General features: G+C 42.0%; 2 protein-coding genes across 4 annotated transcripts in view; one reads left to right on the forward strand and one right to left on the reverse strand.

The window, feature by feature from the left end:
* The window catches only part of Gabra4 (gamma-aminobutyric acid type A receptor alpha4 subunit), a 91709-nt gene extending 85254 nt beyond the window's left edge, over nt 1-6455 (reverse strand). For all 3 annotated transcript variants that reach the window (XM_029477411.1, XM_021162799.2, XM_029477412.1), the window contains exons 1-2: nt 5868-6455; nt 5333-5451 (exon numbers count right to left, since the gene is read on the reverse strand). In XM_029477411.1, coding sequence (XP_029333271.1) covers nt 5333-5451; nt 5868-5953 — 205 coding nt within the window. In that variant the 5' untranslated portion in view covers nt 5954-6455. The remainder of the gene's footprint in view (nt 1-5332; nt 5452-5867) is intronic.
* The window catches only part of Gabrb1 (gamma-aminobutyric acid type A receptor beta1 subunit), a 464459-nt gene continuing 456370 nt past the window's right edge, over nt 6419-14507 (forward strand). The window contains exon 1 of the mRNA XM_029477413.1: nt 6419-6510. The gene's annotated coding sequence lies outside the window, so the exon portion shown is untranslated. The remainder of the gene's footprint in view (nt 6511-14507) is intronic.

Here is a 14507-nt window from a genome sequence, read left to right on the forward strand (position 1 = left end):
TATCATCAGATTACTTGGCCACTTGTTTGGTCCAAGTGTTAAGCATCTCATGCCTGAGCGATTGTGAAAAGGTCCCAACCATCCCTGCTTCCTTTTGTTCTTAACACAACATCCCTAATGAGCCTTTTCAAAACTCACCAATACAGGATGTGGCCCTGATATACTTCCCCCAATCATATCTAGTGTGACTCAAAATAAAAGCAAAGTCTACATGCCTGTCTACAGAGCTTTGTAGCACCTCTTCTTTCTTCCACAGCACTTTCATCTGCACTGCAGCAGCCCTGACTTCCAGGCTTTGCAGGATTGTCCCTAGAGCTCTTGCTCACCAGAAGACCTCACCCCAAATGTGCCCCATGTTCTCATCCCTCTGTGATCACTGTTCAGGTCCCACTTTATCAACAAAGCCTTCCTAACTGTGGAATTAAAACCACCCTCACACCCATCCTCTACGATCCCTGACACCAGTCACACTACATAGTTCACTTGCTTTGTGTTTTAATTTCCTGTCTCTTCTACTAGCAAGTGAGCTTGGGAGGAAACTTGGACAGTCCCCTATAACTTTAAACACCACACTTGTTCAGTTTCTCAGAATAGAAATCATGGAGCTATTTTTACTTCCCTTGATCATTCATATTAAATATATCATCATTTTCTTGAATTAAAATCCCTAAAATACCTCATCTTTGTCCATTTATGTCTATCCTCGCTACATCTACGTCATTTCATGTGACCATCTACATAATGAAGAGGAACAACAACAATAACAATACAACACTGAAACACACACGTGTCACGTGGTTTCCTCTGCTTCTAAACCTTTCTTTACTTATCACTTAGACCAGTCCTTTCTCAGAAAGTTAATGCCTTACCTAACAAACTCCAGTGGCACCCAAGTTTGCTAAGAGAATCATCCAGAATACTTTATAGAATCCCCTACAGACCTTTTATGACCCGGCTTCTGCTTACAGTTCTCACCTAGTACCATAATAGTCCCGGCCCTACTTTAGAACAAGAAGGGCACCAGAAACCTTTGACTCTCATAATCACACCAATCTATTATCCACTTATTCATATTTTATTTGTTTTGTTGGTCTGCTTATTGAGTTGGCTTGGTTTTATTGGTTGTTTACTTGCCCAACAATAACTTTTCTCTTTCCCTCCTGGCACCCTTTGTTATTAACTTGAAAGATTTGTTTGGCCATCATTTCTATGTAAACTAGATTCCTTTCACACTTTCTATTTTGATGCTACTAAATTGTCCCACTATATTATCATTTACTTGTTTGATTTTGGCTACTTTTATCTCTTTTTATTGCTTAGAGGTAAAGTCCATGATAGGCAGTTTTGATACCAAATACTGTCTTAAGACCTCCATATTACTCCTTCTATGTAACACTGTATCTGCACACTGGTATAACAAATGAATCAATTGGTGACTCAGGGAATGTCGTTTTCGCTTTCTGTTCCTCTACTTAAAATATTCATTCGATGTATGATTATTAATCATGGTTTGACAGTCAATTAATAAAGCTAGCACATGACACAGGAACTTTCAGATTGAGACACAGATCATCTGAAAACTTCATAAGAACAATTAGGTTTGTGTCAGAGAATTAGACCAAGTTCACCCAAATGAATACAAGTTTCCATGTTTTCTCCTCCATTTTAAATACTATTATTTTTCTCTTTTGGAGTGTTATAATTGCTTATTTATACTTAGCTAAATAATAAGAGTTATGTTCAGGATAACTGACTCTTGGTACGCAGTACTATGTGAGGATGCCTCCAAAATGGACATACCCATCAGGTGTCTTGACTAAAGATTGGAAGATGTGATGTGAACTGTGACTTTGTCAGTTTTTAGTCTTAGTTATTGTGGACATTCAGTAGGGATTCTCTCAGCCTCTTCTCTAGCAGAGGGATAATGCCTGCCTTGAGCGTCTCTGTGTCTCTGAAGCAATCTTATTATTTAACACTATGGTACATTCCAGTAATATGATGTCCTACTACACTAATGAGCAACCTTGTGAAATTAATGGAAGTCTTCTATTTCCATATCAGTAAGGTTAAGGAAGACGATCTAAAGCAACCACCTATATTTATCATATTAATTGTTTGAGATTATATGCCCCCAAGACTGTGTGTGTGCCTCAGATATGTAGAAAATAGGGAAAGGCAGGATTCCTAACCTATCTTCCTGTGGTCAGCTACCTAGTTTTATGAAGCCATAAAACTGTGTTCAAAGTGGACAAAAGACAGAAAGAACGACTTTCTAGTTCCTCTGTGACAAACTCAACGTGGGTGCCACTTCTAAGCAGGAACAAGCTACATCAGCATGATAGGAACTGACTGACTGACTCATCAGAAGCTGAAAGACTTCTGCCCTTCAGAAGTCCATTCCAGCTTCTCTCTACCGGCCTGCTCTGCTCACCTTTCCCCTCCCTGCCCTCCCCAATGGGAGCATGTGGAGATGAGAGAGAGAGGAGTTCCTGGAGGGATGAAGAGAAGAGAACCATTTCAGCTCCCTTTATCTCCCCACGGCAAGCTGTGCTGCCAAGTTAAAAATACATAATTTGGTTTCCAAATCTATTTCAACCTCTGCCTGGCCGACTGTGTAGTCACAAACCATCCCATTGCAATTCACGTCTTTGCTTTCAGCTTTATTTTAAATTGAACCCGGCTAAGTTGTATAAACAGATGAAAGGTAAATGTCCCACAAAGAGCAGAAATGGGATTAAAGGAGGCAGGAAGCCAATCCATATTTATAGTGTGCTGTGGTCAAAATCTGAATGGTTTTCATCTTATTTTTAAATGCCAAACTTTTGGCAAAGTATAAAATGTCAAGTCATGGAAGGGATGAAAGTTGCGGCTTATAAATTTACCTGGTAACAGGAATGTTTCCTTTTATGTTCCAATAGTTCCCAATAGAACTTCCCTGTAAACAGATAATCCATGTCCTGCAGGTGATCATTACCATCCTTCTGTCATATCTGGACTACGACCTGCTTACAGAGAACGGCCCATTTCTGAGGAGCCAATCATCTCACCACAGATATCTATGAGCAGGGTGAAAATATCCCTTAGACTGTGATTTTTCTGGTAACTTCATTAGTAATTTATCATCTGCTAACACTCAAAGTAAGATAACTGCAACCCTGACCCATGATGGTTTATAGCAATGGTCAGGTGAATGAGGCAGATCACTCAACAATGTCAAGTAAGATGACTGATAATGGCCTTGAGACACTTAGCCACGTTATAGTTGACAGAACCTAACTCTCTGGTCTTCCTGGTGTTATGGAAGAGAGCACATGGTAAAAATGCTTCTATATAGCAGATTCCTTTCTTCTTCTTTTTTAATAAGTTGTCTTACAGCCAAGAGAACATATTTTTACTTTCAACACTTACTAATAAAGTCATATAGAACTAGCTATAAAATGTGCTTTCATTTATGAATATTTAAGGTACATATGAGCTATATTTTCCCACTTTTGTATTTAAAAATGTGAGTTTAAAAACCCTTCTGGGAAGACAGAGCCTCTTCTATTGACATTCTACAGAGTCAAGTGGTAGTCACGTGATCTAGAACATTCTCCACAAAACTATTTTTGATCTAAAATGATAATTTCCTAGTCACTTAGGAGAGCTCACATTTTGACAAATGATTCACTTCTCTAATGAAGTCTCTCTTCAGATTTGCATGAAGGCAAAGGTAGTGTGGGCAACCTCTACCTAGAGAAACAACGGAGAAGAAGAGAGGGAGAAACTTCCATCTTTCCCATCCATCTTTATCACTGGCAATGCAGACACCAAAGGAATCAGCTCACTACTTTATAGAGTTACACCCCCTCCCCCCAAAAAAGCAAAGAAATGGATTGAAATGCTGGAGACCAGATCTCAGCACTAATGTGCTATGTGCCCCATGCAAATCATCTCCTTTAGTGTCCTCCTCTGTCCAGTCCTCACCCCAGTCTATCCAAGTCTACTTAACCCCATGATTCTTTCTCTCTCAGTCCACACACCTTCTATCTCAGATCCCATGTGTTCCCCACTCCAGGATCCTATTTTATCTGCTCTCCCACTCTCTCCCTCCCCCACTGCCTCAGCTGAAGGCAGAGAGCCCTGCCCCCATGCTTTAAGTTCACCCTCCCCCATTGGCTCAGCTGGAGGCAGAGAGCCCCGCCCCCATGCTTTAAACTCAATCTACTACTTTGTCAATCTACTAGCTTTGTCCTGTAAGTACAAAATTCCACCCGGGGTTCAAGTCCATAAACTCAAGTTACCAAACCTGTCAAATAGGGACAGCAACAGCTTTTCCTTGGAGTTGCCACGAGAGTTAAGAGTGATGCATACAAAGTGCCAATCTAGTTGAAATTAGTTAAAGAGGCGCACTAATAATGGTTGTCTTTGTTCCCATTCCTATCAGTTGGAGACTTTGGGCTGTTTTAAGTCTGGGGTGCTCTGGTCTAACTTATTTACAGAAGGAAGATCAGTACTTTGCGTTTAGAAGAGTGAACCAAGCCAAGCAGTGTCTTACCCAGTCACTTCTCCCTGATGAACAGGACTGCTAAACTGGATTGAGGTTGAGTTCTTTCTGGTTTCAGCGCCTAGCAGCAAGCTTGCCATATAGATACCCGCTGAATATGCAAAGGAACTATGGTATGAGAACAAATGCGCCATGAATGTGTGTCTCTCTACTATGCACTTCACAGGTATTGACTGAAGGCGGAAATAAAGGTAATCACTTCTGAAGCTTTAGAGGAGAAAGGCCGAAGACCAGCTAGCTCCTCAAAGAAAGTGAGAAGATAGCTGGAAAGGAAGGACAGGGCTCCCCAGCAGAGCAGCCAGCTTCAGCTCTGTGCCCCAGATTCCTGTCCTAGGTAGAACACAGGGTGAACCCTTGGCAGAGACAGGGACACGTGGGAGGAGAAGACCTGAGGCCAGCTGCTTCTGGAGCAACAATGTATACCTGGGCAAAGTGGACAGAGTCAAGGAAAATCCATACTCAGGCTCACAGGCAAGCATGGGGCAGCAGCTCGGAGTTCATTTTTTACTTCCCTGCCTCCCCCACCCTGCAGTCAGGTCTCAAGAGGTAATTAGTGTGGGGGAGGCCAAGCTCCTGAGGGGGTGGGGAGATGGGAAAGTACGGATGGAGGCGGTCTTCTTGTCATAGGTCTCACTGAGGAGAGGAAGAGAGAAAGGGGGGAGGCGCTCGAGAGAATGACTGGTTTTCATTTTTGCACGTGAGGCGTACCTAATATTTCCACAAATAGACAGGCAGACCAGAGACGGACAGACAGAGCACACTTGCATGTTTTGAAACAATCCGTACCCCCAAATCCAGGACGCAGCCTGTTGTCATAACCATCCAGCAAACTGTCCAGGATACGGGTAAAATTTTCCGGGCACAATTTCTCGTCCTTTGAGTTCTGTCCTGGGGATTCGTTTAAACTGCAAGTGCAAAAATAACAGGGGTGGAAAAGACTATTTTAAGAATGGATCTGAGAACAGGTGGAAAAGGGTTGCCTTCTAGGGAAAGAGTCGCTGGTCTTAAGCTAAAGGAGGGTTGGGGGTTGGGATGTGGAGAACCAAAATGGTCAGAAAAAGAATATCTCTGGGCAGCAGGCAACCCCCTTAGGCAGCACGTACCCCAGCACCTGCGCTTCCTGCACCCGACTTCCCAGTGGTCTCTGAGTCTACTCGGTCAAAGGAAAGCTTGGCTTCAGCCCATATGGCACTGAAGAAGGGAAGATCTGCTTCGCACCAGGAAGAGTGGCCAGAGGGGTGTTGTGGATTTGGACACTTGCCCACCTTCCCCATGCACCCCCTATGCTACGACCCTCCCCCCACCTCCCCACCGAACTCACCAAGCCGCCAGGCACAGGAAGTGCAGGAGGGCGAGGCTGACCCCGGAGCACAGCGCGATCGCGGGTACCTTCTGGACAGAAACCATCTTCGCAACATGCCATACTTTAAGCCTGTTCACGTTTCCAGCCTCTCGAGATGCCCTGGGCAGGGTGCAAGGAGAGGGCAGAGTGGCTCCCAGGGCGTGCGCACACTCGCGCTCACACTCGCCTGCGCTCACACTCGCCCGCGCTCCTCCAGCCTAGCCGCGGTGGGCGTGTGTGTGCACGCGGCCAGGGGAGGCGGGACCTGCGCGCCCGCCCCCTCCCTCGCCGCTCGCGCCCAGTGCGAGCGAGAGCCTGGCGCTCAGCTCCGCATCTCGTCGAGCCTGCAAGCAGCGCTGCTCGCCGGTGAACTTGGGAGCTCCTGCCACGCGAAGCTAGGCAAGTTTGATCCAACCTGTAACTCAGGGGACGCTACCCACGGTCCTTAGTCCCTGCTCTGGGTCAGCCATTTCAAAACCCCAATTGGGTCCCCTGCCACTGGCCTGAGCTGACTTCTCTTCTTTCTGCTTATCTCCCTCCCGTTACCAGGGTTTGGCTGGAAACAATGAAGAGCCTTTCTCATAGGTTGTTTGAGGACTTGCCGGTGCCCACTGCGGAGAATGTAGGTGGAGAAAGGGCGGGATGAGAGGCTTTGCGGGGCGTGGCGGTGGGAGGTATTGGCGAAGGGAAGAGAACCCTTGTGGGTACCACAGTCTATGGGACCTCGAGTTCGGGGGAGGACGGGGCGGGCGGGAGGGGGGCAGGATGCTGGGCGGCCTGACAACTAAGGGAAGGGGAGATTCTACTACCTGGGCAGACTTGCCAAACTGTTGGACAGTTAAGGAGAATACGCTGAAGGCATCTGTGGGGAGAGTGTTTTAAAGATAACAGATTTTCCTTCTTTGCCCTACCCGACTCAAGGCACACTCGTGTCCCACCCCTCTAACCCCTCCCCTTGCAACTCTACCCGGGAACTATGGGCAAACAGATTGCTACTTCTTGAAACCCTTCTCCTTCAGAATGGAACTAATTGAATTCCAGAAGTTGACAGCTTTATAGGGGAGGCAAAGGTGGCTGGGTTGGCAGGAGAAAAAAGAGAGAGAGAGAGAGAGAGAGAGAGAGAGAGAGAGAGAGAGAGAAAGGGGGGACATGGAAGAATGGAGAGAAAGATTGGGAGAGGGATAAAGAGAGAGTGTGGGAGGGATGGAGCAAAAGAGAATATGAGAGAGTGAGGAAGGATAGGAGGGAGGGACGGACAGACAGACGGACAGAGGGACTGACAGAGACAGAGACAGAGATAGAGACAGACAAAGAGGTGGTTTCCTTCACAACTTGAAAGAGAACCCTAAGCAGGGTTTAATGTTTTATGGGGAAAAAACCCAAATACTTGGAACAGGCCTTTTAAAAACAACCACACTAATTACTAATTATTGAGGGGTGTCCTTTACTTTAATACAATGCACAGAACTGTTTCCAAATGATATGTGTCAATGACATAAGTAATTTCCATACTATTGTGTTCTGTTTAGAACAGTAATGACTTGTTCAAATTTCTAGGACTAGTGGGGTGCTAACATTTGGAAAAGTAAGAGAAGAGTTCGGGGGGGGGGGTTCTTTAATTAATTCAATCTCCTATTTTTTTTTTCTTTCCAAAGGAAGGCATGTAGAACCTGTCTATAAAGTGAAGAGCTATGAGCCCCTATGGGAGTGTGCATTCTGAATGGCTGCCTGGTGGGATTTATTAAACCTCCCATAGTTTCATCTCTGATATTCTTCTCCTATGGACTGTAATCTGGAGTCTGATGCTGGCTGTTTGCCATTCCTGTGTTTATCTCTTCTTAAGCACAGGGTGTACAGCCTATCACTAACTATGACTGGACGAGTAATCAGTGACTTCCTTAGTCATAGATCTGTCTTTTGTTTAAAATTTTATTGGTTATTTTATTTATTTACATTTCAAATGTTATCCCATTGCAAGGTTTCCCCTACACAACCCCCCATCCCATGCCCTCTCCCCCTGCTTCTATGAGGGTGCTCCCCACCCACCCATCAACTGTCTACCTCACTGCCCTAGCATTCACCTACGCTGGGGCATCAAGCCTTCACAGGACCAAGGGCCTCTCCTTCCATTGATGACAGATAAGGTCATTCTCTGCTACATATGCAGCTGGAGCCATGGAACCCTCTATGTGTACTCTTTGTTTGGTGGTTTATTCCCTGAGAGCTCTGGGGGCTCTGATTGGTTGATATTGTTGTTCTTTCTATGGGCTTGCAAACCCCTTCAGCTCCTTCAGTACTTCTCCTAACTCTTCCATGGGGTCCAGTGGTTGGCTGCGAGCATCCAAATCTGTATCAGTAAAGCTCTGGCAGAGCCTCTCAGGAGACATCCATATCAGGCGCCTGTCAGCAAGCACTTCTTGGCATACACAATAGTGTCTGGATTTGGTGGCTGCATATACGATGGATCCCCAGGTGGGGCAGTCTCTGGATGGCCTTTCTTTCAGTCTCTGATCCACAATTTGTCCATGCATTTCCTTTAGACAGGAGCAATTCTGGGTTAAATTGTTTGAGAAGGATGGGTGGCCTAACCTCTTCGTACAGACTCTACAGGTTCTCTCTCCCCTTTGTTGGGTATTTCAGCTAATAAGATCTGTCTTACTAATTCTGGTGAAAACCAACCTCTCTCCTTCAGAAAAACAGTCGAAGAATCCCTGTACACTGCAAGTATGACCTGAAAATATTGTCCATGTGCATTCTCCATATGCTGTACTTAAGAAGTACAATGCTCACAGAAGACTGTATTATTGCTATAGTAGCTACTGGCCACCAGTGGGATTCCTAGATTATATAGTAGTTTGGTCCCTGGTGGTTTCTATAATGGTTGTGTCACATCTCAGCCACAGTGTGAGACCTTCCCCTAATCTGGGGATTTTAATGCAATCTACACCCATAAACATTTCATGAGATCAATGGTTACTATTGTCTAAGTAGTTATTTTTAATAATATACTTGTCACAGACTTGGTTGATTTAGTATGATTATTTGAAAAAGAAATTAAAATTTGGACAGTGTTTGCATCTTATCTGAGTAATATCTGTATGTGAAATTTACAAAGTCAGCATTTTAGGGGTTTTGAATTACTAACTATTTTGCATATTGATCTGTGATTGAGTTTGTCGCTGTCACTTTGGTTTTGTGTTTAATCATCTCTAAAGTCCCACAACAGAGTAGGAAATACTTCACTTCCAATACAAACTTTTGATTTATTTGAAAATCTGATGCTTTCTAAGGGAAAGGAAGAATACATTTTAAAGGGCAGTTGTACTGGCTGGTTTTGTGTGTCCATTCGACACAAGCTAGAGTTATCACAGAGAAAGGAGCCTCCCTTGAGAAAATGCCTCAATATTCTCCATTAGTGATCAGGGGAAGGGAGGCCTAGCCTGTTGTAGATGGTGCCATCCCTGGGCTGGTAGTCCTGGGTTCTATAAGAAAGCAAGCTGAGTAAGCCAGGGGAAGTTATCCAGTAAGCAGCACCCTTCCATGGCCTCTGCATCAGCTCCTGCCTCCAAGTTCTTGTCCTGTGTGAGTTCCAGCCCTGACTTCCTTTGGTGATGAACAGCAATGTGGAAGTGTAAGCTGAATAAATCCTTTGCTCCCCAACTTGCTTCTTGGTCATGATACTTGTGCAGGAATAGAAAACCCGACTAAGACACTAGTGAACTCAATAGAGGAATCACCAAATTGTCTGCTACTTTGTAAGTAGTTAATAACAGAGAACAATTATTTTCTTAGAATTTGAGTAATTAAATAGGTTCACAGTAAGTACAGAAAGCCTACTGATTATCCTTCTAAAACACTATGACCAGGGCAATTTACAGGAGGTTGGATTCATTTTCAGTACAATTCCAGGGGCTTAGATTTCTCTGCAAAGCAGAGGTATGTCAGCTGGAGCTGGAAGTTAAGAGCTCACAACTTTAACCTCATAAAACAACTGGAATGTCTTTAGATTCTGAAAGTCACCTCAAGTGACATACTTCCACCTAAACATCCCAACACCTCCAACTGGGAGCCAAATGTTCAAATGCTAGAATCCATGGAGGATTTCACATTAAAACCACCACAGAAATATCCACAAAAGTCCATAATTATTTGTGTGCAAATATTTTATAAAGTTCCTACAGAGTTCTAAATGTTAGAATAAATACTCCCTTAACTGTGCCAATAAATCCATGTAGTACAGATATATGTCCAAGTTTCCAAAGAAACCAATTACCAAGTTATGTATAACTCAGTGTCAAATGTCAGTAGCTAGTGGAAAAGAAAAACTTTAAGCATCATCCACAGATCCTGAAAAACATTGAAGTTGTTGCCAAATAGCTATATAATAAATGCAATGCTGTGCCATGTGTTACGAAACCTCATGCCTATTTCAAAGACCATTAAAACACTCCAAAACTTTTATAAGGAAGCACAAGGAGTATTTTTGTTATAGTAGAAAATTATAAACAAATCAATCTTTCATGAGGAAGTGAATGAGGAACTCTGTGCAGACATAGAGTGCTATAACAGACTATTTCTCTCCAAGTTAGCCATAGCAGAGTATCTCAGACTGCATTGTGTAGCTCAGAGTTTTGAAGGCTTAAAACCAGGGCAGCATAGCCTTGGCTCTAGTAAGGATACTGCTTGCTATATCTACATCATAAGGTGGATGAATGGTATCCTGATGGGAGCTTATGAGAGGGGTGAGTCACATGCTGAGACAGGAAGTCAAAAATAAGCAAGGACAAGCCAAACTTACTTAATTTTTTTTCTTACCACCCCATTATAATAACTTACCAGGGTCCTGCAAGAACCACCTTATCTCTTTGGACAAATGATGCCTCAATTAACCACGTATGTCTTGGGTTAGGCTCCCACCTTTTAAAGGCTCTGCCATGCTCACAACACTGGGGACCAGGTTTTGAACATACAGTCTTGGGAAAGATGCTCAATCCATATATTATATTTGTGCATCAATTACAATGAGGAAAATAAGATCCATCTACCTGTCTCTCCACCCATTAATCTTTCCAGAGATATTTGCCACCATGTATGTAAGTAAGAGACAGAAAAATGCTTTTAAGAAAATATTCATTTAAAATAGATAAAGTGAAAGGCGACACTGTGAATTGTTCACCAGCATAAATCTAGCAACTTGAGTAAATTTGCATGAAGAGAAAACCCACAAATTTTTAGGTAGTATCTGTTAAAAGAAAGAATAGAGTAGAAGCGAGGATCACTGACATCTTAGACTCTGTAACTCCTCATTTCAGTGGAAAAAAAAATCTCTGAAGGAAATAAGGAAAATGTCAGCACTTTCCATATGAAGTGGTAAGGACGTGGATGTTTAGGATTTCCTGGGGCTTTTTGTTGTTTTGTTTTTGTTTCTTATTTGTTTATTTTTGTTGTTATTGTTTGAGTTAGCTTTTGTTTTGAACAACTGTCCATATACAACAAGACAATATAAAACTTTCTATGTTAAAACAGTGATTTGTAGTGTGGCTATAGCTATTCTCCATGGAGGTCCAGAATACTACCACAGTCACTCGGTGGCCCCAGTGAGATTGATCTATGATTGTTCAGGGTATAAGATACTGCTTTACATTTATATGATGGGCACATAGCCAGATTATCTGAAACATCTGAGGAGGGGTTGCTAGTTACATCTCCTTCTCTGCCTCTCTCTTGCCTTAGCTTGGATTTCTTTACAAGATGGTGGTCTAAGGATAGTGAGACTCCTTGGATACTGTCTGCCCTTCCAAATTGCCAGGCTTAAGCAAGAGACTTCTTAGCAAAATCTTCAGAATACAAAGGATCTGTCTACTGGTCAAAACAGGTTATAAGGTCTAATAGATCTGTTAAAAGAGGATTCATAAAAGTAAAAGTACTGAGGAATATTTGGTGGCTGTCTTTGAAATGTAGCTGAGACCCTGTGCATGTTTTAGATGCCCACATCATTACACAGGGGGCAAAAAAAACTAAAGATCATTTAATGAGTGTTGTGATGGTTAATTTTGGGTCAGCTGGGCAAAAACACTGTATACATATATCTGGTAAAATATGGTACATGTTTCTACGAAAAATTTGTTTTTAAATTTTTTTATTTGTTTTAAAATTACTCTATAGCCGTATCGCCCTGAATGAGTCCAGTCTCATCTGATAAGCTTAAAACTAAACTCTTTAGACACTGAATAAATAAGATTGCTTTCCAAGCTGTGGCTGTGTTTCATTCAGTGGTTTGGAGACCTCTGCAGACAATGACTGCCCTGGAAAAGGGACTCTGCTGTAGTCTTGAGTTGCAATATTCCTTTGTTTCTTAGGTGACCAAGAACTCAGCACATCTAGCCTATGTTAGGCTTTTCCAGATTATGAGTTAGTTCTGTTGCTTCCGAGACAGGCTCTCACTGTGTAGATGTGGCTGGTTTGGCCTGGAACACAATGGCTCTGGATTCTTGGAAACCCACCTGTTCAGTCTTTTGTGTGCTGTGATTAAAGACGTGCACCTTCATTCCTGACAGGAGTCAGTTCTTCGAAGGGTGGATGCATGAGGCTGGAGAGGTGGCTCAGTGGTTAAGAGAACTTACTGCTCTTGCTGAGTACCTGTGTCCTTTCTGTTCCCAGAATCCACATTGGGTGGCTTGCAAATCCTTGCAATTTGATGGTTCCAACACCTTTTAACCTGTTTGGCCCCTAGCATACTCAGAATCATAACATTCATAAGACATATAAGTAATTTTAAATGTGTATGGATAAGTGTAAGATGACAGGTAATAGATTACCTATAACCTACTGCTTCTATTTCTTTGGAGAATGGTGGCATAGATAATACAGGAATAGCAGTTTAAATATTCAAAACATTTTAGGTTCTGTTAATATTTTGATGTTTTCGTGAAATTATATATTTTCTTGCTTTTCAAGTGCCAATGATTTGTTCCAAAGATGATAATGTTTCTAAAGATCCTTGACCTATAACAGATTATCTTCTTATTTGGCTTTAAATGATGAATTTTGTGAAAGTCACTCATGACATATTTATACAGGGCAGGAGCATGTATAAATATTAAGTGTACTAAATTAGTTACTATATTTTAATTTGGTCTCTTTCAATATTTTCATCAAATACTGCACCTGTATTATAAAATCTTGGCAAATAAAAACTGCTAGCAAATTATTTTTAACATAATTACTTAATTACTGCAATTTTAAAACATATCTTTTAAGTATAACAACTGGTCTAAACCTTTCCCAAAGAAATACTACCTTGGGGGCTGGAGAGATGGCTCAGTGTTTAAGAATGTTTGCTGTTCTTGCAAAAGAACCTATCTTGGTTCTCAGAACTCAGACAGGTGGGTCATGGGAACCTGTAACTCCAAACCAAGGGCATTGGTACAAGCACACACACACACACACACACACACACACTCCAATAAAATAAATCTTAAAGGACTGCCTTATAAACAGCAGTGACTGAGTATATTTGGCAATTAAATAGGTCCAAAAGGCAAAAACATAGAATTTACTCTATATTTTCTCCAATCACATTAAAGCATTTGCATAGTGTCTGCTTTTCTATCAGTTTGTTTAAAGTATGAATGAAGAGATCAGTACATCAGAAATACTGATAATTAGAATGAAACAGCAATTTAGCCTGATGTTTTGCATGTATTCTCACTCCTTGTTCTATACACAAACATTTTGGCATTTCAAATGTTTAAATAAAAATAACTCTTAAGAAAAAGCAGTTGTGGGTTATTTTATGCCCTTTGGTCTTCTCTCTCTCTCTCTCTCTCTCTCTCTCTCTCTCTCTCTCTCTCTCTCTCTCCAGAACATGTCACACAAGTCAGAGGCACATAAACTAAACAGTCTGAGCATCATAGGTATACCCCAGCCTCCCCAGCCTGCCATCAATTGAACAGAGTGATCAGAACTAATCTTCTACGCACACCCGTGAAGCCTGAACACAGCCCAGTGGTAATGTGTGCAGCCAAACTGCTCTTCATTACCATCTGGTGGCTACTGCATGCAGTGGCATTACCATAATTTTAAAAGAGAGTTAAAGAGATAGACTGTCAAGCATAAGAACAGAGGGAACTTTAACACAATTGACAATATTAAAAATATGGTAGGATGGGCATAAAAGGATTTTACTTATAATTTTTTACCATAAAAATTCAATGTTGAAAACTCTTATTCACTGGATGGAAGCAATGCATTAATGTGTAAAAGTTCAGTGTCTGATAAATAGGATACATAAAAGCATGAAACTGTAGATTATTTTTATTTGTCTTATAACAGAAAAAGAGAAGACCAGTGTTTTTCTCTCTTTTAGTGACAATGTTCAGAATCTACTAAATCTTCCAGTCATACACACAGTCTCCTGTGTCATTAGCCACAGAAATGTCCTCCTGTTTTGTCTACCTGCAAAATATCATCTATCCTTAAAATTTAGTTTACATAGCACTTCATTTAAGAATATATGGCCACCAGGTAATGATTTTGTTATCTGTTGCTATAGACAGTTGTTGAACATCTGTCAATCATTTATATACTAGTTTCTATTGAGATTATCTGTTGCTATAG

The sequence above is a fragment of the Mus caroli genome, chromosome 5, assembly GCF_900094665.2.
Source record: "Mus caroli chromosome 5, CAROLI_EIJ_v1.1, whole genome shotgun sequence".
Taxonomy (NCBI): Eukaryota; Metazoa; Chordata; class Mammalia; order Rodentia; family Muridae; genus Mus; species Mus caroli.